Genomic DNA, 25,604 nt, shown 5'->3' with positions numbered 1-25,604 from the left:
TACTGTTCCAGCAACTCAAGGTTTTTAATTTTATAGCATTTGGTGGGTTCTCTCGTCTTGTTCAATGACAGGAGGACATGAAATTCCTGTGAAGTCTTTTTTGAGTGGTGAGGAATAATAACAAAAATGTCACAGTTATTGTAGGATTTTTGTACAATACACTATTGGGTACTTGCAACATAAATCAATGAAGGAGGGAAGTATACACAAGGCAAGTCCTCATTTTAACAACTCAACAAATGTAATCAGTAAACCTGAATTCTGACTTGCAATTCAAAGAGAGAATTACATCACACTTCAAACTTCAAATTAATTGCATACATCTGTCATGGAGTCATTAACCTCATTCCCACACAATTCTTGGTTATCCAATTTACCTTTCTTTTCCAATTGTAACTGATTCTATTCACTCAAGCTTCAACCTTGCCCCCTTTCATAAGGGCCAACAGCACCTCTCTGCATATCAAAGACCTGTTGCTATGGAGGCTATTTGATAGTAAAACTGGAAAGAAAGAATTTATAGATCATTTATTACCAATGTCAATTATTTTAACTAGTGGCATTAGTGGAAGAAGGTGAATAGCATCGTTCCCAAGAACCAGTGTTGCTTTTTGTGATGTACAACAATGTCCTAGAAATGAGAGTTTCTTAATTTCTGGAAGACACAATACTTCACAATATTGTGAACTGTGAGGATGACAGTTCACACTGTGAGGATGACAGTTCACAATATTGTGAACTGTGAGGATGACAGTGGAAGTTTGCAGCAGGATGGACTGACATGTGACAGATAAATTTTATCAGAGAGAAATGTGAGGTAATGCATTTTATTAGGTAGAATTAGGAGAGGGAATAAAGAATAAAAGAGACTGGTTTTAAGAGTTGCAGAAGCACAGGAATCAGGGGCAGATGCAGAAGTCATTGAAATTGACAGGACAGGTTGAGAAAGTAAATAACAAAGCATAACAAAATTCTGCACTCTCTCTCCAGAGGCACATAACATAAAAGCAGGGAAGTCATACTGAATCTTTATAAAACACTGGACCGGCCTCAAGTGGAGTATTGCATGCAATTCTGGTCACCTCATTATCAGAAGGAAGGATGTGAAGGCATTGGAGATGGTCCAGAAAAGATTTATGAAAATGTTTCGTAGTATGAGAGACTACAGTTACAAGGGTAGATTAGAGAGGCTGGCACTGTTTCCTTTAGAGAAGAGCAAGGAGAAAATTGATTAAAAAAATATACAAAATAATGATAGATCTGGGCAGAGTAGATAGTAGGAGTCTGTTTCCTTTGTTGGGGACTAAAGGTAACAAATATAAAGAGGAAAGAAAATTAACAGTGACACAATGAAAAACCTTTAATGCAGATTGTGGCTGAAATCTGGAATGCACCGCCTGTAGATGTGATGGAGCCAGTTTCTATTTTAGTCTTCAAGAGGGAATTAGATAAAAAAGAAAATGAGGAAAAATTTGCAAGGCTATGGAGAAGGGGTCAGGTGGAGGACCTGAATGAGCAAGTTGGTAAAGATCCAGAATGGATATGACTGGCTGAATGAACTCCTTCTGTGCTATAACCGTTCCTTAATTACCCAATTCTATAATGGCCCAATCTGCCATCAACAGTAACCTAGCCGTCCTGCGACAAAGTACATACTTATCCTGGTAGGTGTTTTGGGACCACCTTATTACAGAGTCCTCTGCACTCTCCAGCACAACCACAACGTTCCCATGGGGTGGGGACCTGAACTGCACACAATATTCCAAGTGCAGTCTAGCCAGTGCTTTGTAAAGTTGCAACATAGTGTCTTAACTTTTATATTCTATTCCCCAACCTATGAAGACAAGCATTCAATTTGCCCTTTACACCACCCATTCTACCCATGTTGCTACTTTCAGGGAACCATGTACTTGAACCCCAAGGTCCCCCTGTTCAACATTCCTTAGCATGCTACCATTTACTGTAAGTGCCCTACTGTACTGTGGAGGGTCGTGGCTGTCACGTGACAGCACTGCCCATTACCTGGTCGAAAGACACACCACTGCCAATCAAGGTTTGGCTCCACCCCACCCATCAGCACATACCTGACCATTGGTCCCTTTAAGCACCTTTGTACTTGGCCTTGGGCCATTGGCCTTTGTGACTGATTAGTCCTCGCTGGCACTGGGCCATTGGCCTTTGTAAATTACCTGGGCTGGACCCCCCCAGCCCTACAAGTGCTCAGCTCTTCCTCTTTGCGACCTTCGAGGGATCACCCTGCTTCACTGCAGGCTGATGACCATGGGACAGCGCTAAAGAAATCATTGCTGAGGTGTGCGCTGTTTTTAAGGGTTGGGACCATCTTAGTCAGTGTCCCTAGTAGCATAGGGCTATGCCTGCACTGAGTCAAGGGGTTGTGGGTATCGTATTGTTTTTCCTTGATTGTCTGTACCTAGGTGTGTGTGGCGTGTGTGTATTTGTGTATTTTACCCCCGTTACCATTTTCCCACATTTGTCTTTTGTAAATAAATCATTCATCTCCAGACTGTGTTCAGAGTCCTTGCTTCCGAGACCCTGAATCTGTTTCACAACACCTACCCCTACTTTACTTCCCAAAAGGCATCACTTGGGATTAACAACCACCTGCCAACACTCTGCTCAACTTTCCATGTCCTGCTGTAAACTAAGACAACCTTCTTGCTATCCACAACACCAACAACTTTTGTATCAATCTGCAAACTGTATTCACATCCAAGCCATTAATATGCATCACAAACAACAAGGGTTCCACCACCAATCCCTGCTGTACACCAGTGGTCACAGACATCCAATCAGAGAAGTATCCTTCCACCATTACCCTGTGCCTCCTATCACCAAGCCAATTTTGGATCCAGTTAGCCAGTTTGTCTTGGATCCCATGTGCCTCAACCTTCTGGATCAGCCTACCATGCAGGACTTGTCAAATGCCTTACTAATGGCAGGTTGTTACCTGGCTTATCCCTGCTGTCCTTCTTATATAATGGAACAACATTAGCTATCCTGCAATCTCCTGGAACTTCACCTGTGGCTAACAAACATGTAAAAATCTCTGTCGGGACCACAATTATTTCCTCCCTTGCTTCCCACAACAATTTGTGATAATTCCCAAGGGTCATATAAGAACTATCAATTCTTATGCATCGCATGATAGCTAACACCTCCTCCATCTTAAATACCAAACTACTCCAGATTATCCACATACCCTTCCCTGAACTCACCATCTTCCATGTTCTTTTCCTTGGTGAATACAGATAGACTCATACAGCATGGAAAGAGGCCCTTCAGCCCAACAGGTCCATGCCAACCAAGATACCCACCTAAGCTAGTCCCGATTTGTCCACACTTGGCCCATAACCTTCTAAACCTTTCCTATCCATGTATCTGTCCAACTCTTTTAAAAGTTGTTATTGTACTTGCCTCAATTACTTCCTCTTAGAGTTCATTCCACATACATACTGCCTTTAGTGTAAAAAAAAGTTGCCCTTCAAGTTCCTCTTAAATCTTTCCCCTCTCACCTTAAACCCATGCCCTCTAGTTCTTGATTCCCCAACCCTGGGGAAAAAGACTGAGCGCATTCACCCTACCTATGCCTCTTATGATTTTATACACCTCTAGAAGGTCATCTGTCAGTCTCTTACACTCCAAGGAACAAAGTCCTAGCCTGTCCAACCTCTCCCTATAGCTCAGTCCCTCAAGTCCTGGCAGCATCCTTGTAAAATCTTTCCAGTTTAATAACATCTTTCCCATAGCAGGGCAACCAAAACTGAACACAATACTCCAAATGCAGTCTCACCAGCATCTTGTCCATAAACATACCAACTGCTAATGTTCAATGCCTGACTGATGATGGCCAGTGTGCCAAAAGCTTTTTTCCCCCCACCCTGGCTACCTGTACCTCCACTTTCAGGGAACCATGTACTTGAACTCGAAAGTCCCGCTGTTCTACAACACTCCCCAGGGCCCTATCATTCACTATGAAAGTCTCATTTTGTTTTGACTTTCCATGTGGAACACCTCACACTTATCAGAATTAAACTCCATTTGCCATTCCTCAGCCCACTTACCCAGCTGATCAAGATCCTCATGTAATTTTGATAACCTTCTTCACTGTCCACTATACCAGCTATTTTAGTGTCATCTGCAAACACACTAACCATGCTTTGTACATTCTTGTCCAAATCGTTGGTATCAATGACAAACATCGACAACAAGATGAGAAGTGTTCATTCAGAACTTCACCCACATCATCTGGCTCCACACATACATTACCCCTTCCCTGGTAACCCTCTTGTTCCTGATATACTTACAGAATGTCTTGGAAAGCAAATCAATTGAAGCCAAAATTAGGTTTAAAAACTGTATACTGGGCACAACAAGACTTTACAACATAATGTCCCAACTTTTGCAAGAGGATTTTTATTGCCTTGAAATAATTTAGGAATTTCACAGAAAAAGAAATAGGAAAGTGAAAGTTTTTTTTAAAAAGAAGACATTCTATTTCATCCAAAGAATTTTATATGCAACATTGAATATAATATTCAGCAGGATATGTGCCATACTTTGGCCAGTTGTGCAGATAACTCAGCATTTATCTAAGCTTAAGTGGATAATGTAAAGTAGTTTCAATGATGAAAATGGTCCATTTTTGGTGGGAACTACCATCAGAAGTGATGAATAAAAGACAGAAACCATTAGTGTAAATTCATTAAATTGCATTAATCCAATAGCATATCCATACTTGAAGCAGAGATAAAGCTTTAATGGTAAGGATTGAAATCATAGAGCATAATGTTTATCCTGCATATCAGAAGATTACTGGATGATCATACAGTACGAGCCTGATATCCAGACCACTGTGTGGAGATTGTAGTCCTGAAGGCTTTGTATTTTACCACCTTTGCTTTCTTGGGCCACCAAGAGAACACATTGAGTTATTCAATATCACATGTTGAACAAGACAGGTTTTTGCACATACTCATTATATAACGTTTTGAGATTTTCAACAAACATTGAATCATTATTCCAGAATTTGATAAAATTATTATATAGAAATGACAGGCATTATAACTTTTGAATATAAAGAAATTTTTGAACATTCTAATATGTACAAATTTGCAGGGTCTTCCTCCAAATTTTCCTAAACCAAAGGGTCAGTCATGATCACAATCATGCTACCTACTGTCACTGGAAATGAGTTCAAGTCCCACTCTACATTCTGAAGCATATCAGCCGGGCTGACATTTCACTGCAACACTGAGGGAGTGCCGCACTGATGAATTATTAAGGCAGATGGAGCAGTCTCTTGTATGGACAAAATGAATACCATGGTACTGGTCAAAGAGAAGCAGGCAACTTCTCCAGATTTGCTTACTAATATTTATCACTCAGCACATCAGTTCTGGTTATTATCACACTGGTATTTGAAAGATTATGAACTGCCACGTTTCCTATATTATTCTAGTGACTACACTTCATAAGTACTTAACTGACTGAATAGCACTTCAGAACATCCAAGATTGTGAAAGACACAATATAAATCCAAGTTCTTTGTTTATTCTCATAACTTAATACATTCCATTATAAAAATGCACAGGATAGGATCTAGATCTGGTTGTGGCACCAACCATATCTCATGCCTGAGATACATATCAGGTTTCAGGACTTTCAATAATACTTATCTTTTATCTCCAAAAGAAAAGCTTTGAAATCAAACAAAAGTGGCTAGTTATACATTTAATTCTGCCTCTTGAATGCTTCTTGTTGCAAAGATAACTGACATAAAAATTAATCACCCACTTTATGGCTGTTTTAGCAGCACAAGGTTGGTCCAGTGGTTAAGGACCATGTCTGCACCACTAAAAAAACAGATCAAGATAAACATCTAATGGCACTCTTTTGGAGGAAAGGAGGGAGAGAATCATTGATGGTATTAAAAGAGCAGAATAGAAAAAAAATCTAAATACCATACTACCAGATTTCAAATCACTTTGTAGCAATGAAAACTTCACAAGCATACATGTTTATTTACTGTTTCTTTTGCATATATAAACTTTATCTTGAAAGCAGGATGACCCGGCTTGGCAACTATAAATGCATTGCCCTCCTTCATTCTCAAGGCAGACTGAGCCCATCAACAAGAGGAAGCTCTTGTATCTGTCTGGCAGCAGCTCTTAGGCCAGCATCTTAAGTGTCCTTCATTGTTTACATTCCTAATGCAGAGCTCTTGAAACACACCAGAATGTTTGCATTCATTTTTAATAGCAAGCTTAAGAGCAGGGTCTATCAAAAGAATGAAAAAGCAATTCCATTCATCAATTCTTGCAAAAGTGATGATGGCCTTTTGACTTAATCACAAATGACAAGCTTGGCAAGCCCCTTACTGAAGTACTTTCCTCCTTTTCAGAATCATCAGAATTAACATGAAGGAATTCTGCTGCATTTTACATGGTGAACCAGTATATGATATTTTGCATTCTTGCTTTGATTTTCACTAATTAACAGCTTGGAGCACTGACCTGGAGTTTTTCAACCAAGCTTAAATTATTTACTTTGTTTATACTCAACATGCAGTTGAAAGAATTTTAAAAAAAGGTAGCCATAAACAGCAACACTTAAAATCTGACATTTTAATAGGAACTAGGAATACCTCAAGCACGATGTTTATGCACATGACAAAAATCTGACAATTAATAGCAAACTTGCTCTTTTGGAAATAATATTAACTGTTGTTGCATACTTCTCTGCTAAACAGACTTAAAACTCTGACAAAAACACTCTTCAAGGCGCCTTCCAAAACGCTTTAACATCAGGTTTATTACTTCCACCTTTTAGAATGTTTAACTGCTGGAATATTCTAGAAATTCACAACTTAGTGACTAAAGGTGCATAGAGCTCAGGCAAGCTCTTCATTCTTTCTCCAGCCAGAGAAGCCCTACCAGTTGCAGAACTGCCCAAAAGAGTGATCTGGTGTTGACTGGATTCCAATCTCCAGTGGGATTCACCCCACATACTTCAGTAATGAGATATGTCACTTAATAAATCAAAACAACCCCAAAAAGGCATCCATTGATCTCCTTATTCAGATATTAACCTTGCTATGGAGCATTGATGTAGCACAATGTTTCAATCACAGGCATCATAGTTTGAACTCAGCTCAAATTTGAAGACCCTGTTTATCTCTGTTTATTTCCTCCAAGAATTATAATTATGTATAAATGTCATAGCAACACCCAAAGGTTTCTCAGAACCAGAATTTTATGTATAAAACATTGCACCAACTAAATGGAATGTGAGAATCATCCATTAACACCAAAAATGACCAATTTTATAAATATGACTGAGAACAGATTTATCCAAGAAATAGTAAAAGAAAATCATACATATAAATAATAGTTGGCAATGATATCCTTGAGCTGATTGCTTCAAAGAATGATATGCAAGATTATACTGCTAAATGAAGCATTGCATGTCAATAAACAGCAGGTTAAATTTACATTCTCATTTACACAAACTACTGCCTATACTCAGCAATACAAATAACATTCCAAATACATTAAGCATCAGTGCCATTTTAAAGGGATCAATAATATCTTCTTCTAAAAACAATGGTTATACATCCAAGTCCAGCTGCAAGCCCTAACTGTACCCTATGGACTATGTGCCACTTTTGAAATTGAGAGTAGATGTATAAATAGATGTTTATTACCTTGCTATGGTAACTGGCAATTTTAAATATGCCACAATGCAAATATGTAAATCATTACTAGTACTTAATACTGAGAGTGGGTTGTAGATTTCTGTATTAGCAGGAAAAATAATAATTAAACGTGATTCTAACTGACATATAAAGTAGTTGTTAATAATGCTGCATAATGCCATTTGAGATCAAATCCAGAAGTTTGGTACTCAGAAGAGAGAAAATTCTAGCTTATGCACATAGCACAGTTCATTGCTAAGAACAAAATTGTGTTGGGTAGACAAGGTTAAATAATATTGATTGCCTTTGTAACTATGAACAAACAAAACACAATCATTTACAAAACACACAGAATACAATTTTGGTCACACTGTCACAATTATTTAGATATTGTCCATTAGTAACATGAAGCTAAAAGTACACTAATTATTTCTTACAGTAAAAACAATTCCATGTTGACTTTGAATTGAATTTCTCCTGATTTAATTATTATGAAATATATGGTACTTAATGCAGTTTTTGGTAAATATTTGCTGCCCTTAGAGTTTGTTCTTGGTTACTCAATATTCCAGCATGACATTTGGGAGATCATCAGATGAACAGAAATTACCTTCATATTTGTGAAAATCAAAAACTGCAGATACTGGAAATTTAAACTAAAAACAGAAAATGCTGGGAATAATCAGCAGGTCAGGCTACATCCGTGGGAAGAGAAACAGAGCTGTTGGCTCAGGTTGAAGACCCTTTGTAAGACTTGTATTCTTCAATGTGGAAATTATAGAATTGTTACAACATGCAAGGAGGCCATTCAGCATCATGGCCTACATAAAATTTCAGCATCTTCAGATATTTGCTACTCCTGTAAATACTGTTATTAAAATATTATATCTTCCAAGAAACCTTTGAATGTTCATAGGAACTAGTGTAAAGTTGGTAGGAAGTACCATCTACCACATAGTGAGATGTATATATTACCACCATTTGATGGCAAGTCAAATTCAGGAATATTTTTCAATGCTCATTGATCAACCATCTTTACGCAGAGAAATGTTTTCATAAGCATACAATTAAATTTCCAAGCACGGTCATGACAGATATCCTTTAATTTGTATACGGTAACACAATAATACACAAGGGGAAGCTCAATATGGCAGTTCTGCTAATTATTGAACCATTTGAAATGATCTGTGCCAAGCACAAGGGGGAAAATGCAAAAGGTTATCAAGCCACCACAAAAAGATCTTATTGACATCAAGCCAATTTTCATCTCCATTTATATTTTAGCAATCACGTGACTGGAAAGCATTCCATCTGGGGCTTTTAACTTTTAAAACAAAATCCATGTTGCTCAATTAAACAGTCAGTACACTAATATATTCTAATGTTCCATTAATTGATTGGTTTATAAATGAGCAGCCTGAACTAAAAATGTTCTGAATATAGCACATCAAACGCTGTCCGTCAGTACTCTGTTTGAGAAAGCAAATTTCACAAAAGGAATTTAAACCTTCACATTCAGGATTTTGCAGTGCTTTTTAGGTCAGATTTTAAAAAGGAAACATACTGTGGTCTATGTCAGTTCTTGTTACAAAGATGATCTCTGGGACACAAATGTTATACAATAGCTCGTCAACCCAAATTTAATCCATGTAAGTGCTACTGCCAAAATTTGTGCTCCCAGAAGCACTTAAAGATTATTTCATTCCTTAAAATTTAATTTGTTCCAGCCACAGTCTCCATAGCAACACAAGCTAATCCCCAAATCATTCAGTAATTGGAGATCTTGTCTTTCTATCACTCTCAAATGCAGTGATTTGTTTCAACAGCACTGCCACAATCAAATTTACAAGTCTCTGATGTAATATTCCTTTAAGAATCCTTATTCACTTCCACTTTGCAGAACCATTAACAAGGACAGAATCAAAATTTTGTATTTAAAGCTATATGTAGACAATAGGCTCATTCATGCTTTTGTTACCTCCAGGCTCAGCTATTCCAATGCTTCAGTGACTAACCATCATTCTTCCATCAGATATTAAAGCCCATACAAAATTCTGCTTCGCTTGTAATGCATCAGTGCTATTCATCCATCACCTTTGTACTTGCTGACTTACAGTGGCCTAGGGTCTGGCAACACTTCTATTTTAAAATTTTCATCCTTGTGTTCAAGCCCCTCCTTGTTTTTGCTCTTCTCCTATGTAATCACATCCAGCCTTGTAACTCTCCAGTTTCTGTGCACTTTCCTCTTGCTTTGCCCCACCACTGGCAGCTGTGCCTTCAGCTGTCTGGTATGATATGCATTACACTAGTAACTACACTTCAGAAGGACCTAATTGGACACGAAGTGCTTTGGGAAATCCTGGAGGTCATGAACGTTCTACCAAAATGTGAGTCTTTCAGCATGGGAATCCCTTTCCCACACCCAATTCTCCTTTCAAATTCTCCTTAAAACCTATTTGTTTGACCAAGCTTTTAAATAACTTGTTTTAGTGTCTCCTCTTTTGGCTTAATGTCTTTTTCTTGGTTATGTTCCTGTGCACTACTGTAAGGTGCCAAACTAGGCCAAAGGGGTGTACATAAATGTGAAGTGTTATGGTCTGACAAAGCAAATGGTGCAATGTTGCCATCATAGCTCTAAACAGCCATCTCTAACTGAGCCACAAACAAACATTGCGATTGCCAACAGGGAAATTTATTAGTTATAACTAGGACTTGGTACTTAGCAGCAAAAACAGGATTTTATTGCAGCCTAAACATTTTATATTTTAAACACAAGATTTAGTCCACATCCCACTGGAATACTATGCAAATTTGAAATGGCTACAATTTGACCACGAAAATTTGCAGATACATAATCTGGAACAAATTGCATCAGAAAACTCTTCACTGTTCCATCTGCAGACTGGACCGGTCTAGGGGAAAAATGAAACTCAAACTTAAAAAAAACTACAAAACACATTTTCCTACCCCCCACATTCCCTTAATACCACTACTCTTATTATGGAAGTAAGCCTCTGCTAGCCACTCACTCCGCAATGTAAATAAGATTATTGCACAGCTGCAGCTGGGAATCTCTCTGAACCACAGCCAACAGACAGAAACCAAGCTGTCGTCAAGAAGCTGGGAGTTTCTTTCTCACATCTTTAGCATGTCATGACACTCCGTGGCTTGAATGCATTAACTCTGTTATCAGCAGTTCTGGCCTCATTTCACCACATCCCAATACATTCTAATCCGTTCGCCACAATGAAGTAGGAACACGGAGTACTGAATTTGGCATCACATGGAAACTAATGACTTGGTGCTCTATCCAAGTTATGTTCATTGGTGAGGTGCCTTACATTTGATGTTGGGTGGCAGACTCTCCAGCTGCTCCTTTGTGGAAAAAAAAGGAACCTATTTGCTCTCTTTTAGGAGCCAGAGCTTTTGTGCCAATGTACTTCAGGAAGAAAATCCAAGCCTACTATAAATCTTCACTGTTCTTTACGAAACAGAAGCCATGGGTTGATAGGCCCAAATAATCATGGCACATCTAAATAACCCACATCTAAAATAGTGCCAATTAGCTGCCAATTAGCAAATGTATCCATATATTTTTTGGCTCCTCACTCCTAATCTTATTTCTGTGATCCTGCTTTTTTCTGGCTGGTAGTATACAGGTTGATTACACAGCAAAGATACAGGAAAACAGAATCTAATGAGCAAACACTCAACTTGCACTCCCACCCCTACAATACCACTGTGCCCACACACACAGAACAAACTCTTACACAATCCACAGACAATTTTCAAGATTCAAGCAAAAGACAGCAGCAGGATCATGAAGTCAATTTCTCCTCGGCCATCACCAATTCTTCCTAACAGCCCTTCCCCTCTAATGCAAAAATCCATACTACCATTGCCCTTGCAAAATGCTAAACAAACAGTATTGGCAATTCACTTGAGTGCTGTAATATATTTACAGCAAATCCCTATGGCAGGTCTCCTAATACAGTTTTTATTCTGTCTGCACTTGTCAATACAGTGACTGGTCACCGTCTAGATAATCTGCCAAGTGCAACTATTTACCCAAGACAGCAATAGGATACACAGGCACTGCGAGCTTTAACTGTCAAGAATCCCTGGCTCTTGTCAATACCCTTTAATTAACGCTTCACTTTAGCAACTTTAGACTTATCAGTAACATCTTCCAAAAAAATCCAGGTAGTGTCTGGCATTCCAGTCAGTTATGATGGTCAGTTTATATAAAAAATACACAAATGAAATATTCCTTTGTTCAGATGAACCAGCTTCAAGGTAATACCCAGATTTAGTTTACTGTTTAAACTGTTCCATACAAATTTTCAACAAAAGAAATTGGATTCAAAACTCCTTAAAAGCAATTTACAAACACATTGATACAGCAACAAAGATTATCAATGCATACAACTTTCAACTTCTCCAAATAATCCAATAATGTATTTACATTTTCTGGATCCCACTCAAACTGTATCACATTCAAAAGTCGGCAAAATAGGCAACAATTAGCATCTAATGAAAGTATCTGAAAGGCTCCTTTAAAAGGAGGCCTCTCAACAACAAGATCTTCATGTAAGTAAACAAGTGCAATGGCTTTGAATAACAATTCACAAAACAAAATTCAATTATGTCATCCAGCTAGTTACTGAAAACTTAAAAGCTGCTGCAATGTTAATGGCTCACCAAATGCAAGATTCAGTCTGGGCACTACGTCAGAAAAATTAAATACACCAGTCACCTACAGCACCCTCAAGCAATTCAATTGAACCTAATGAAAAAAGGGAGATTAAAATCTCCAGTATCAGCACTAGCAATTATTTGGCCACTTTGGAGAACCCAAGGGATCCCCATCAAGGGCCACAGAGATGAAAATCTAATAAAGTGAACAGACCCGAAGATACAAGAGATATGACCTACTCTGTAATTAAATGGGCCTTACAGATATCTGCACACAAATTGAGATATCAGCATGAGACTAGACAAATTAAAGAAGTGACAAGACTTTATTGCGTCAACTATTATGTCAACAAACGCGTGAGGTCTCAAATGGCAGTTAGAAATAGTTGGCATTTTCCTTAAAATATGAATTTTTATACAGGTGTAGGATCTGTTCCATTCATTTATTACTTAATTAAATGAGGATGAAAATATATGTCTTAAATCTGAGATTATTTGCAAGATCAGATGGCTCAATTCAGTGAAGCAATTTGAAACTATTCCTCTGACACAAGTCGCTTTATGTACAGTTGACAATGTTAGATTATAACCCTAATGTATGCACTGCAATGGCGGCAAAAGGAATCTGGACATGGGAATTTTCCCATTCTTAGGAGAATTCCTTCATTTGCAACTGAACTTATAGTACTACCTCAAAGCACTGATGTAATGAAATGATGTGTATGGACGGCATGCAAAACAAACTTTTTCCACTGTACTTTGGTACATGTGACAATAATAAACCAATTTACCAATATAGAACACTGTACAACTTCTGAGCCTTTAATTACATACTATAGCTAAACTCGGCAAACCTTTGCATGTGAAGCAATGATTGCTCCTCTCATTAACATGTGTCATTAGAACTATGAGATGGAGAAGCCAAAAACCCTAATATCTGTCCAAGATCAAGTACAAGAGGAAAATAAAAATCAGATTAGTCAAACTGCCTGCAGGAAAAAAAAGGTCATCTCTCATTGCAAGTATGCAAATTTGCAATTACCAATTTAAAAATATCAGTTTTGTCAATAAATTTAACAACGGCAAATTTTCTTCGGCATTTGCCATTAAGAGTCAATTTTATTTCTAAATAAAGTCTGCCTCAAGTATAACAGCTGTATCGGTGGAATTATTTTGAAAAGCCCAATCAACAAGCAAGCACATTTGTTACTCTCAAGCATTATAGTCAGTCATGAAAACAGACAAGTAGTGTCACAATAACAATTGGCAGGCATGATCACCAACTCCATTGCTCAAGCACAGATACCACCCTCATCTAACTTTCAATTAAATTTGATAATAGTCAGAAAATAAAATAATAGTAGAACATACAGCATTCAGTATTGACCTCAAACCACCCTCTTTCCCCGTCCCATCCCTAGCACAACCATTTCCTGACCAAAACGTCAACTGAGCATTTTAAGTGTACAATTAAAAGCTCAATGCTAAAACCAACATAATAGGACAAATGTTAAGTCTATTCCACCATGACACCATAATCTCATAATGAAAAGTTATATTCAGGCTGACAACGCCACAAGTCAATGCCTCATCTCTACTAGGGGTTATAGAAAAATAAGTACAAACTAGGTATTTCCAATGGGTGAATATGCCTCACTGGGACAACAAAGTAATTTTTTTTCAGCACAGCAAAACAAATTCAAATTCAAATCCACTGCCAGATAAGTTGTATGACTGCAACCAACATACCATCCTCTTCCACTTAATTATTGGCCCCACCTTATAGTAGGAAATCATTTAGCTCTGGAACATTCTGCAGGCCAAGGTTAAGAGCCAAAGTAAAATTTAAAACTACAGTCTTGAGTTGTTCTCAATTTTTCAGTGTATTGCTTTCCAGTAACAAACCATAATTCCACTTACATAAACATAATCATTAGAGTAAAAAAAACCCATATATAAAACCTTTAGTTGTATCATTATGATGAATTTAAACATTAAGATAATTCAAGAGGAGGACATGAATCTTAACTGAGAATACTGGAGTTTCTCAAGTAAAGGAAGAAAAACCACTCTCTTCACAAATTAAAAAAACCTCCTAACCATAATCAATACCCATCTATTTCCTTATGACACTTGTTTCTGCATATGCTAAAATCCCTGCCTTATAAAAGAAACAATGGAAAAGCAACTTCTCTTTTCTCATGACTTGGGTATTACACCATGAATGAAAAGCACTGAAGCCTGAATAAAAAGCATTTGCTCACAACTCTATAACCCTGCAGGTGGTATTCACAAAAAGCAAGCAGAATGTCTACTCAGAAGACAAACCATGAGAAGGATGGATGCTTTGCCCTGGAGATACGTCAACTTATGCATTTTCAACTAACAAAGCCATGATAAAATGACAATTCCCTCACCTCCCACTTTTAATACAGTATTCACTTGCCATCTAGGAGTATGAGCCATAAAAAGGGAGAATAATTTGAGCCTGCTAGGAGCCTAGCTAATGCCCAGTTTTACCCCAGAGAGAATTCTTGTCAAACGTAATGAGACTGCATAGGCCCTCTCTACAACATAATGAGCACTTAGGCTGCACTGGTGATCAGTCAGCAAAATGCATCAGTTTCAGCCAAGTTACACCCAAGGGCCTACACGTCATCAATTTTTTTTTAAGATTATCATCAGATAACACTGTCAATCTACATGGTAACAATGGTGTTTGAAATTTGCAGCTATAAAAAGTCAGCATGCATTAAAAACATCTTTAAAAAATGCAACTCAATGTAACCTACAAATTCAATTCTCCAGTGGGATGAAATTCAGCACTTACGACAATCCATCTGCATGCTGAAGAAAGTGTTGTACTTAGAAAGCTTCATTTATGCACATAAATATCACTGCAGCATTTGACAGCCAAGAAATTACACAGGAACTCAATTTTTTTCAAAAAAAAAACAAGATTACTAAAGCAAAGTGCACAGTACACTGACAGACAATTACCACAGTTATAGCAATGCATCAAGCCATAATTTTTCAGTTCTTGTTAAATGTCAAGAACATAACCAACAAAGGAACACCTCAAACTAAAACCTGTTTGCATTCTTTTAGGCTTAAATGTGCTATCTGTGGCTTAATTTAAAGATAAATCTCTGCAAAAGGAGTAAATCAGTGTTATAAAAACTTATTGTCAACAGTACCTTAAGGATTAGAAACTCCAAGTCAACAACACTTCTTTTGAATTGCTTACATGTTGTAATTAATGCTCCTAGTAAACAAAAACCGACATCAAAATACCTTTATCTATTGCTCTCTTGGCTTCCTATGCCTTGTTATGGTCAGCCCAGCTTTCCTCAGCCTTGTTTTATTATTTATTAAAATGGCTCCACCTGAGTATATACAGAACTTCAGATACATAATAAATGCTTCAAGTATTATTTAAAAATATACCAGCTTATGAACCTCACCTAAAAGCACAATAAGCCATTTTCTCTTTACATTCAATATATATGCATAGGGAGAATCAGATGAAGCTGCTCATCTTAAATCAGGTCCTTTGTACTTATAGCAACATTAATTACAATACACTATTTTCTCTGCACATTACATGAGATCTCCTACAGTAGTAATCAAGCATTATATGACAAGATCATGCAAAATTGAGCAAAATTTAGAGTTTAATAAAATTATACAAGATTTGCAAATTTATATCTTGTAATCTAGATTGACTTTAGTACAATGATTAAAAATGCTGAAAATTAAATACTTGTTAGACATCTGCATCTGGAAACGAGACAGTTCTTGGTAAAGATGCTTCAGGTCAGAGGTCTGATAGAGGCTTAAATCAACATATTAAAGACATTTCTCCTTTCATATGTCAATGTTTTCTTTATTACCTCAAGAATGCTTTGGAAAAAAAACTATGTAAATAATCTTACCTGTTTGTGCATTTCAATATTCAATCCATAGGACATTTCATAATACTGTAAAAGAAAGAATATTAAAATTCACAAACTAACCTATAATTTCAGGTAGTTGTCACATAACATCAAACATAAATAACTAATATCCCCAGCTCATCTTGGGAAACATCACTAGCTAAAAAACACATGGTTTGCTTTCAATTTCACAAGGTACTTGGTAAACTCACCATGACATAGTGTCGCTGCATTTCTGTCTTTTCACTTGCCAGTTTTTCACATTCCAACTTGAGACTGTAAAATACACAAGATAAGATTTCTTTCATCTTAAGGGAGCAGAATAAATGAATAATAATGCTTTAATATAAAACAGTGCACAAGGCAACCTGAATAAATCTTCAAGAGTGCAATGGTGAGAGGTTGCAGAAGTGACAAAATTAAAACTAACAATCAAAGGAGAACACAGCTCCATTATTAAATGTGACTAGATATTAAATACGAATGTAAAGATCAGAATCCATAAGCCATCGAATAGAACTGCTATGGCTCGGATTGCTTAGTTATTTTCTTAAACGGAGTTTTATAATTGGAGCCAATTGTTGTAATTTATGAATTACATTTGAAAAGGTAGGTGCAAAAAGCTGCAAGCCATCGGGTCCAGACCTGAATAGCTGTTGTTTTTTCTTAACATTTGTGGTTTGTTTGGAGCCTTTTGAAACAAACCCAAATCTATCCGCAGCCAGAGCGCCGCTCTGTGGCTGAGGGAAAGTAACCATTGACTACCTACCGCAGACAAACCAATAACACTGGCGACGGGGCTGACCGGCAGAAAATAAACATACTTTCCCAAGCAGAGAATGGGGGGCTTATTTCACCTGTGATACTGAGCCTGCAAAAACTGGAACTCTTCCTTGATACGGTCCAGCGATTCGGGGATGGTGAACTTGAAAGGTTGGGCTGCAGCCTGGTGCGGCGTCTGAGTAAAGAAACAAGTATCACACACACATACACACACACACAAACACCAGACTGCGTACGATGCAACTCGCATCCTAGACATATTTATACTAGAAACTTTCCTACAGACTTTTTGAAGCAAACACATGGTGCTGAAAGAGGGCAAGGTCAATTCACGGAACCAAACACTGGAGCTTTTGTTGGTTTGCGTAAGCTTCACAGAACTACGAGCCTTTATCCCAACTTTCAGCAGGACGATCGTTAAAAGGATGACATTTTTAAAAGCGAACTGAACAGATCCGCGCTTTAGTTGGGGGCAATTGGGATCTGACTTTCCGCTGAATTAAATATATATAAAAAGAAGATAGCATTCGACCCTTGGCTGGTGGTGCGGGGACACAACATTTGGCAAAAGGTTCTTTACTTTCTTTGAATACAGATCATACAATGAATCAACAAAGGCCCAGCCCGGTCCGGCACGGCGGCGATGCGTTCCTTACTTACAGGATGCCTGCTCTGAGGAAACATCGCTCGACCCGACAACACTCGGCTCCGTTGCTCCGATAGTCGCTCGATTTCCTTTAAGAAACGCACATTAAGTAAGAGCCCGGTCCGAAAACAGAAAAAAATAAACACAATGTTTACTGGAAGCGCATCCTGGATTCTGGTCCCAAAAATAAGGTGATTTATATTTAAACCCCTCACTCTGCGAGAGACTGCGAGATTCGGCTGCCCCGGCTTAACTCCTCTCGGTGTTTAAGAGAAAACCTCCTTTTAAAAAAAATCAGTTGGCACTTTTGTAAGAAGGAGACCAAATTCCTACGGCGCCCCAGGTAATCTTCTTGAATTCTTTTTTTTCGCTTGCAGAATATCCACCAGAATAAACATACAAAATACACCATGCGAAGTTTAAATGGATATAATTGATACAATAGAAAACAATGTACCAGCTTTCCGTACACACTGGTTACATTAACACGCGGTTTCCATCCCCTCCTCACACTGATAACTAACCAAATTTAGACACGCGCAGTCGGAGTCTTCCTCCGGCCCATTTTACACCAATCAGAATCCGGCGATGTTCATCTGGCACACGTGGGATCATGTTGTCATCGAAAGACTCCGTCCAATCGAGAACGGCGAACACATACGCCCGCTGTCAATCAGACGCAGCGGTGACAGAACAGAGCAATTGCGAGCCTGCCTGGTGTTTTTGTCTTTCTTCCAGAGTTCCCAGTGGTAACTGCGGGACGTCAATCATGATGATGGATTGGGAATCAGGCCAATAGATTGCAAAAACACTCAGGCTGTATTTGTTTGGCTGTCTCTGGCTGGTCTAATTTCACCTCCATTCCCCATCCCGCCCCGCCCACTACTGTTCCTCCCGGGCTGAGCTGAAAGGGCTCGAATGAGAAAAAAGGGGAACGTCAGTCAGACGGAGAGTGACAATGGAGCGGCGATCCCAGCTGTCACTCAAAGTAACGTGGGTTCAAAACTCCAACTGAGCGAGAAAAAACAGACAAGTCTTTGTCCCACCCACAAGTAGGAGAGCCAGAGCTGGAATGTTAACTAATTATAACTCTGTGGCAAAGCTTCGGGTTTGCATCTTGTTGGGCTGTTACTGTAGAGGTCGATTTCTAATTGTCAAAAGAAATATATAACGTCGGGAAAGACAACAGAACAGAATCCCTTGAACGAATGTATTTCATAGCCAGTTAGCTTTTATGCCAGAAGGTAATGCAATATATATGGCGTGTGAAATTAAATAAATTGGGATTTGTTTTGCTTGTGGTCCCCACCTACCCGCTCGCAATCTACCAAAATCAACTTCACTTTAGGACCTGGGGTTGCTGAAAGCGCGAACACATCACCAGCGTCTGCGCTGAAACCAGAATCAAAGCGGCCCGCGTCTGTTTTCATTTCGCTACTCTGGAAAATTGCATCCAGATGTTTAACAGGTATTATGCTGGGTTTTCCGATCTTGATTAGATCTGTTTGTTCTGTTTGTTTACAACTCTCGAGGCTTGTTAGCTAACACAACATAAATATTCATGTCGAATTTCCAATTCTTCATTTCAAAATGATGCGCGCCGAGGAACAGATCACCCCACTCAAATAGATACAATCTTCTCCAAATCTCGGCAATATTTTCGCTATAGAGGGTAACCTTCGGGGTGATGATCTACAGACAAAGCCTTCTTTGCAGACAGGACCCCAGTGAACTGAAATTCTGGGATGTGAAGGGACTGCGGACCACACACACGATACCTTGCGGACGCCTTTATTTGTTTCAACGGTTTAATTGGAACTTTTAGGCCAGCACAACATTCTAATTTTCCATTCCTCTGTAATGTATAGTGCCTCTCATCTCAAGGCGTTCTTAGAATTAAAATGAAACCTAATCCTCCTTTGCCCAGGGTGAGTGTAAATAGCTACCTCCCGACCCACCCCTCCGAAAAAAAGCAAGGTTTTAATATATATTCCGAATATTTTATAGGTGGTTTGCGCAAGATGTGAGCAGTGGAAACAGTTAGAGATTAACAATAAATCTGACTCGGTCTGATTAAGGATATATATGTTTTGTTCTGCTGTGACATTGCACATTTGATTCAATGTGTCTTCAGATGGACCAGAATAAAAGACGGTGGGGTGGGGAGGGCGAATCAGGACAAGTGGATGTAATTTCGTCTCCATTTTAAAATCATATTTTTACGTAATGGCTTTATGTCAGGTTTCATCGAATCATACAAAATTATTGATAAAGTAGGAGTCCATTTGGCCCGTCATGTCAGGCCCATTATGTCATGTTTGCAAAAGAACTTTCCTCTCTAATCCCACCTTTCAGCACTTGGTCCTTAGATCTGCAGATCACTGCATTTGCACATCCAAGTACTGTTCAAAAGTGCTTAGAATTTCTGCAGCTACCACCCTATTACACAGCGAGTTTCAGACCCCCTACCATGCTCCAGGTGAAAAGGTTTTTCCTCATCTTTCCTCAAATCCTTCGACCTATTATGTAAAGTATATGACCCTTCAGCTAAGGGAAATGGTTTCTTCCTATTTATTAAGGTTCTTATAATTTTATACACCTCATTAAGTCTCCCACAGCCTCTGTTCCAAACAAAACAATCCTATTTCATCCAGTATTTCCTCAAAGTTACAATTTTTCAGTCCCGGAAACATCTATGTAAATCTTCTCTGCATGCTCTCCAATTACATCTTTCCTGTATTGTGGTATGCATTATGGTATGCATATTCAAGCTGTGGCCTAACCAGTGATGTATACACTTCTACCATAACCTTCCTGCTCTTACGTTCCATACCTCAGCTGTTAAAGGAAATCACACTATGTGTCTTTTGAATCACCTTATTGATCTCTTATATTATCTTTAGAATTTGTTCACTCCATCCATCTGTTCTTCCACAGCACCCACTATCTTCCCATTTGTTGTACATTCCTTGCATCGTTGCACTTCTCCACATGCATTACCACGCACTTCCCATGGTTAAGTACCATTTCCCATTTTTCTGCTCCGCTGGCCAGACCAATATATTCTCTTGCTTCCTTTAACAGCCCAAGATTTATTTCGTCTGGGCCTAGTGATTAAACCATTTTCAAAGATAATAAAATCCTTAATACTTCCTCTTTTACCATGTTTACCCCATCAGTTACGAAACACTCATTCACCTTAACTACAACATTAGCAGCATCCTTCTCTTTTGTGTATACAGTCACAAAAACATCATGAAGAACATTACCTGTATCCACCCCTTCCACATTGGTATTGGTATTGGTTTACTATTTTAATGCAAGTTACCATTTTAATTCCTAACAAGCCCTACTCTTTTCTTCGTTATCCTCTTGCCATTTATGTACTTATAAAACTTCTTTGGAGTTTCTTTGACTTTACTTGCCAATTTCTTTCATACCATCTCTTTGCTTTCTTAATTTCACTTTCTATGCTCTTCCAGGCCACTGCTGTATTAAGCTCTCAGTGTGTGACTAGAGCATACTTTTTTTGCTGTATCCTTTCCAAGGGGCTCTAGATTTGGCAGTCTCACCTTTTTACTTTCTGAACTCCTTGAATCTTCACAAATACCTCCTTCTGCTCCAAGATTGATTTACCTTCAAGTATCTCTTTCCAGTCACATTTTGCTGAATAGCCTAGTAAATTTACTCAGCCTAGTAAATTTGCTCTCACTTTTAGTCTGATATTATCTTGATCCATAACAAAACTAAATTTAACTGAATTATGATCACCATCCCAATACTGCTGTCCTACAGATGTTCCTTCCACCTGCCCAGATTCATTTCCCAAATTTAAATCCAGGATTGTCCCTCTGAAGTTGGGCTTTTGGTGACCTTGATTATACTCTCCGAAAAGCCATTTAGGAATTACACTAAGTGCATCCCAGGTATAATAGGGCAATTGAATTCTCCCACTATTACTTCCCTAATGCATTTGCATTTGTCTGAAATTTGCTTACAAATTTGCTCTTCTATCTTACTGTCAGTATTTGAGGCAGGCAGGTAGTTCAGAAGACCCCTGAGGGCCTATCGTTGTCTCAATTGTGTTGTTGCCCCCATTTTGTTGTTTAGTTCAGCCCACATTGCTTTATTTGCTGCTTTTACCATATTATTTCTTCTTAGAAATGTGATTATTTCTTTAGCACATAATGTCACTCCTTAACTTTTTATCCCCCTCTCAATTTCATCTGTGAACCCTGTAATCAGGAATGTTAAACTTCCATTCCTGCCCCTCTAAGGCCACATTTCTATAAAGGCTACAATATCATCCTTGCATGGTTTATCCCATTAGAAACTCATCTCCCTTATTTACAATATCCATTGCATTTAACTATAAGCCATTAAGTGTTGCCAAACTCCTTGTCTCTTTTCTAATTTCTGTGTTCTCCGCCTTCCATTCCCAGTTCTCCTTTTCTTCCACCTGAATTTGGTTTCCCATCAACCTGCCAAGTTATTTTAACCCTCCCACCCCCCTTCCCACTACCAACAGCACCAGCAAATCTACCCATAAGGACATTGATCCTAGTTCTGTCACGGTGGAAATAGGTCTCATCTTTCCCGATTCAGCCCTATGCCATGGGAATGTAACGTTCTCCCTCTACCACCATCTCTCCAACCACTCATTCATCTGCATTATTATCCTAGTTTTATACTCACTGGCATATGGCACTGGGAGTAATCTGGAGAGTACTGTCTTTGAGGTCCTTCTTTTTGTCTATCCTAAATCTTTAAAATCTGCCTTCTGCACCTCTTCCTTTTTTTTCCCACCTTTGTTGTTGATACCAGCATAGATTACAACCTCTGACTGTTCACCCTCCTCTCCAGCCATTCAGTGGCATCCTTGATCCCGAAACCAGGCAGTCAACATACTGCCCTGGAAGCACATGACCACACAAACGCCTGTCCGCTCCCCTAACCCATCAAATCTTTTACAGCTATTTCTCTCTTGATCTTTCTCCTCCCTCCTTGCACAGTTGAACCACCTGTGGTGCTGCGATCTTGGGTCTGCTTGCACTGACCAGGGGAACCCGTCTCCCATCAGTATTTAGAACCAAATACTAGTTAGTCAGCAAAGTTCCCTCAGGGGTCTTCTGAATTACTTGCCTGCTCTTTATGTCTGTCTGTCTTTCTTGCATGCAAAAACTTCAGGATCAGATTTATTATCACTGATTTATATGATGTGCTGCTTGGCAGCAGCATTAGAGTGCATTCCTCATTTTTATTGTACTTTTGTGTGATTTTTCATTATTAGTTTCAATACTCATATTTATAATGCAAACAACCGATGTTGCAATCATGCTGTAATTAGATCTGTTCACTCAACAGTTGTGGTAACGCACTGCCTCACTTTTGCACTTCATGTTTCTCACCTGGGCCAGTGAGAGATCCGCTTCTATTCTTTGTTTCCCAAAATGCTATTTTGCAATTCACCCCTGAAAAAATATAAAATCAAAATATAATACAAAAATAAAAGCAGAATAAATGACTTTAAAAAGAAACTACGTTACATTGAATGGCCTTGTCCAATTATTCCCTGCACAGTAACCCTACTTTACCTTAGGACAACACTTAAATGTGTCTCCTAGAGGGTGCTATTCAATTGCGAGCCACACGAAAAGTAATCAACAATTGTAAATCAATGGGTGGGATGGGATTATGGCAATGCAGTTTCACTCATTTAAGCCACCCCCCGACAACTGTGGCCAACCGGACAGAGGTTTTGCATGGACCTGTAAGTAGGTGAGTAGTTGATATACATGAATCAGGTACTTTCCTTAGGATGAAGAATGACTTGTTTCCACTCCAATTTTGTGGGTTCTGAGATGGAAAATGAGGCCAAGTTGAAAGCGCTGACTCTTTCACAGATGGGACAGGAGTGGCTGATGAGGTAGTCAAGTGGATAGTTTGTTAGGTGGTGTGCTTCTGCTGCTGATGCAGGACTTCTGAGTTCTTCTGTTGCATTGACCTGATGTTCTCAATACCATCCTGAATAGTCCTTCTCCACTTTGAGCAGTCATGGGCCAGAGATTCCCAGGAATCTGAATCAGAATCAGGTCTATTATCACTGACTTTTGCAGCAGCAGTTCAGTATAAAGACATAAAATTACTACAAATTACAAAATAAATAAAGAGTGCAAAAACGGAATAATGAAGTGGTGTTCATGGGTTCATGGGCTTTTCAGAAATCTGATGGTGCAAAGGAAGAAGCTGTTTCTAAATCATTGAGTGTGGGTCTTCAGGCTCATGTACCTCCTCCCTGATGGTGGTAACAAGAAGAGGGCATGTCCCAGATGGTGATGGTCTTTAGTGATAGATGCTGCCTTCTTGAGGCACCACCTCTGGAAAATGTCCTAGATGGTGGGAAGAGTTGTGCCCATGAAGGAGCTGGCTGAGCTTACAACCTTCTGGAGCCTCTTGCGATCCTGTGCATTGGAGCCTCCATACCAGGCAGTGATGCAACCAGTCAGAATGCTCTTCACTGAACATCTATAGAAATTTGCAAGAGTCTTTGGTGAAATACTAAATCTCCTCAAACTCCGGATGAAGTAGAGCTGCTGGCATGCATTCTTTGTGATTGCATCAATGTGTTGGGCCCAGGATGGCTCCTTCAAGATGTTGATGCCCAAGAACTTAAAGCTGCTCACCCTTTCCACCACTGACCCCTCAACGAGGACTGGTGTGTGTTCTCCCGACTTCCCCTTCCTGAAGTCCACAATCAGTTCCTTGGTCTTGCTGATGTTGTGTTTAATTTCATTTTTTTCAAGATTTTTGAGCAAATGTCAGTAGAGCCAACTAATTGAAACTTTCTGATACAAATGAGAAGCAATGAGGCTAGGCTAGATTGAGGTGCAACCAATCTGCTTTTCCCGTCTGTATTAGACATTGACTGCCAAGCATTCTGATCATGGTTAAATTCTGATGACTGAGCTCAATGCATTTGGAACATCTTCGGCTCTATCTGGCATTTTAGAATTTTTCAAAGTTTGGCTCACGTTCCAACTTGACCTTATTTTCTACCTCAGAACCCAAAAAACTGGATTGGAAGTAAGTCATCCTTCATTACTGCTAATTATTCTAATCTTACACATATAAATACACAGAAGAAGGTCCACTGGATCAATGCCAGCTCCTGGGGAGCAATTGTATTAGTGTAATTCCCTTTCTCCTTATTTCTTTGTACCTCGGTGTTAGTGCCCATCAATTTGCTCTTGATTCTTTTTCCTATTAACCTACACTAAGGGTTATTTACAGTAGCCAATTCATCTATCAGCATGCCTTTGGGACATTGGAGAAAATCAAAGCACCCGGAGGAAACCCGTGTAGTCACGGTGAGAATGTGCAACCTCTGCAAAGACAGCACCTGAGGTCAGGATCAGTTTTCTGCTACTCAGTGTAACAAGAAGGGAGGACTATTTTGCAACAATATAATGCTGAAATGAGGTTGCAATGCAGTCAGCTAATAAAGTTTACTGAGACTGTTTTAGGGAGATTAAAATCAAAAACTGCACATTTTTTAAAATATTCTGTGTTGAATCTATCTGAAGGTCCATTATACTTTGTAAGTATGATCAGCCCTGCATAAAGTGAATCACCATTTGTTCAGGTCATGGTGACAAGATTTTACTATAAAATAAGTTAACTGATTTTATCTGGTTAAAACAAAACAGATGGCTCATTAACAGTGGGATGTTATACAATGTCACATGTAATCTATAACATAAATAGGTACATTGCAGACTGGTCACCTACTCTTTAAGATCTCAAGTGGGTCATTTATATATGCCTGTGCATA

At 38.8% G+C, this 25,604-nt stretch overlaps 1 protein-coding gene across 2 annotated transcripts in view; it reads right to left on the bottom strand.

The window, feature by feature from the left end:
* Positions 1-18,288, bottom strand: part of LOC127572270 (transducin-like enhancer protein 1) — a 103,678-nt gene extending 85,390 nt beyond the window's left edge. For both annotated transcript variants that reach the window (XM_052019291.1, XM_052019292.1), the window contains exons 1-5: positions 18,231-18,288; positions 17,788-17,862; positions 17,202-17,302; positions 16,557-16,620; positions 16,345-16,389 (exon numbers count right to left, since the gene is read on the bottom strand). In XM_052019291.1, the coding sequence (XP_051875251.1) occupies positions 16,345-16,389; positions 16,557-16,620; positions 17,202-17,302; positions 17,788-17,811 (234 nt within the window). In that variant the 5' untranslated portion in view covers positions 17,812-17,862; positions 18,231-18,288. The remainder of the gene's footprint in view (positions 1-16,344; positions 16,390-16,556; positions 16,621-17,201; positions 17,303-17,787; positions 17,863-18,230) is intronic.
* Positions 18,289-25,604: the final 7,316 nt, after the last annotated feature.

Source organism: Pristis pectinata, chromosome 7, assembly GCF_009764475.1.
Source record: "Pristis pectinata isolate sPriPec2 chromosome 7, sPriPec2.1.pri, whole genome shotgun sequence".
Classification (NCBI taxonomy): domain Eukaryota; kingdom Metazoa; phylum Chordata; class Chondrichthyes; order Rhinopristiformes; family Pristidae; genus Pristis; species Pristis pectinata.
Note: the sequence above shows the minus strand (reverse complement) of the source record. Positions and strands in the feature narration are given on the sequence as shown.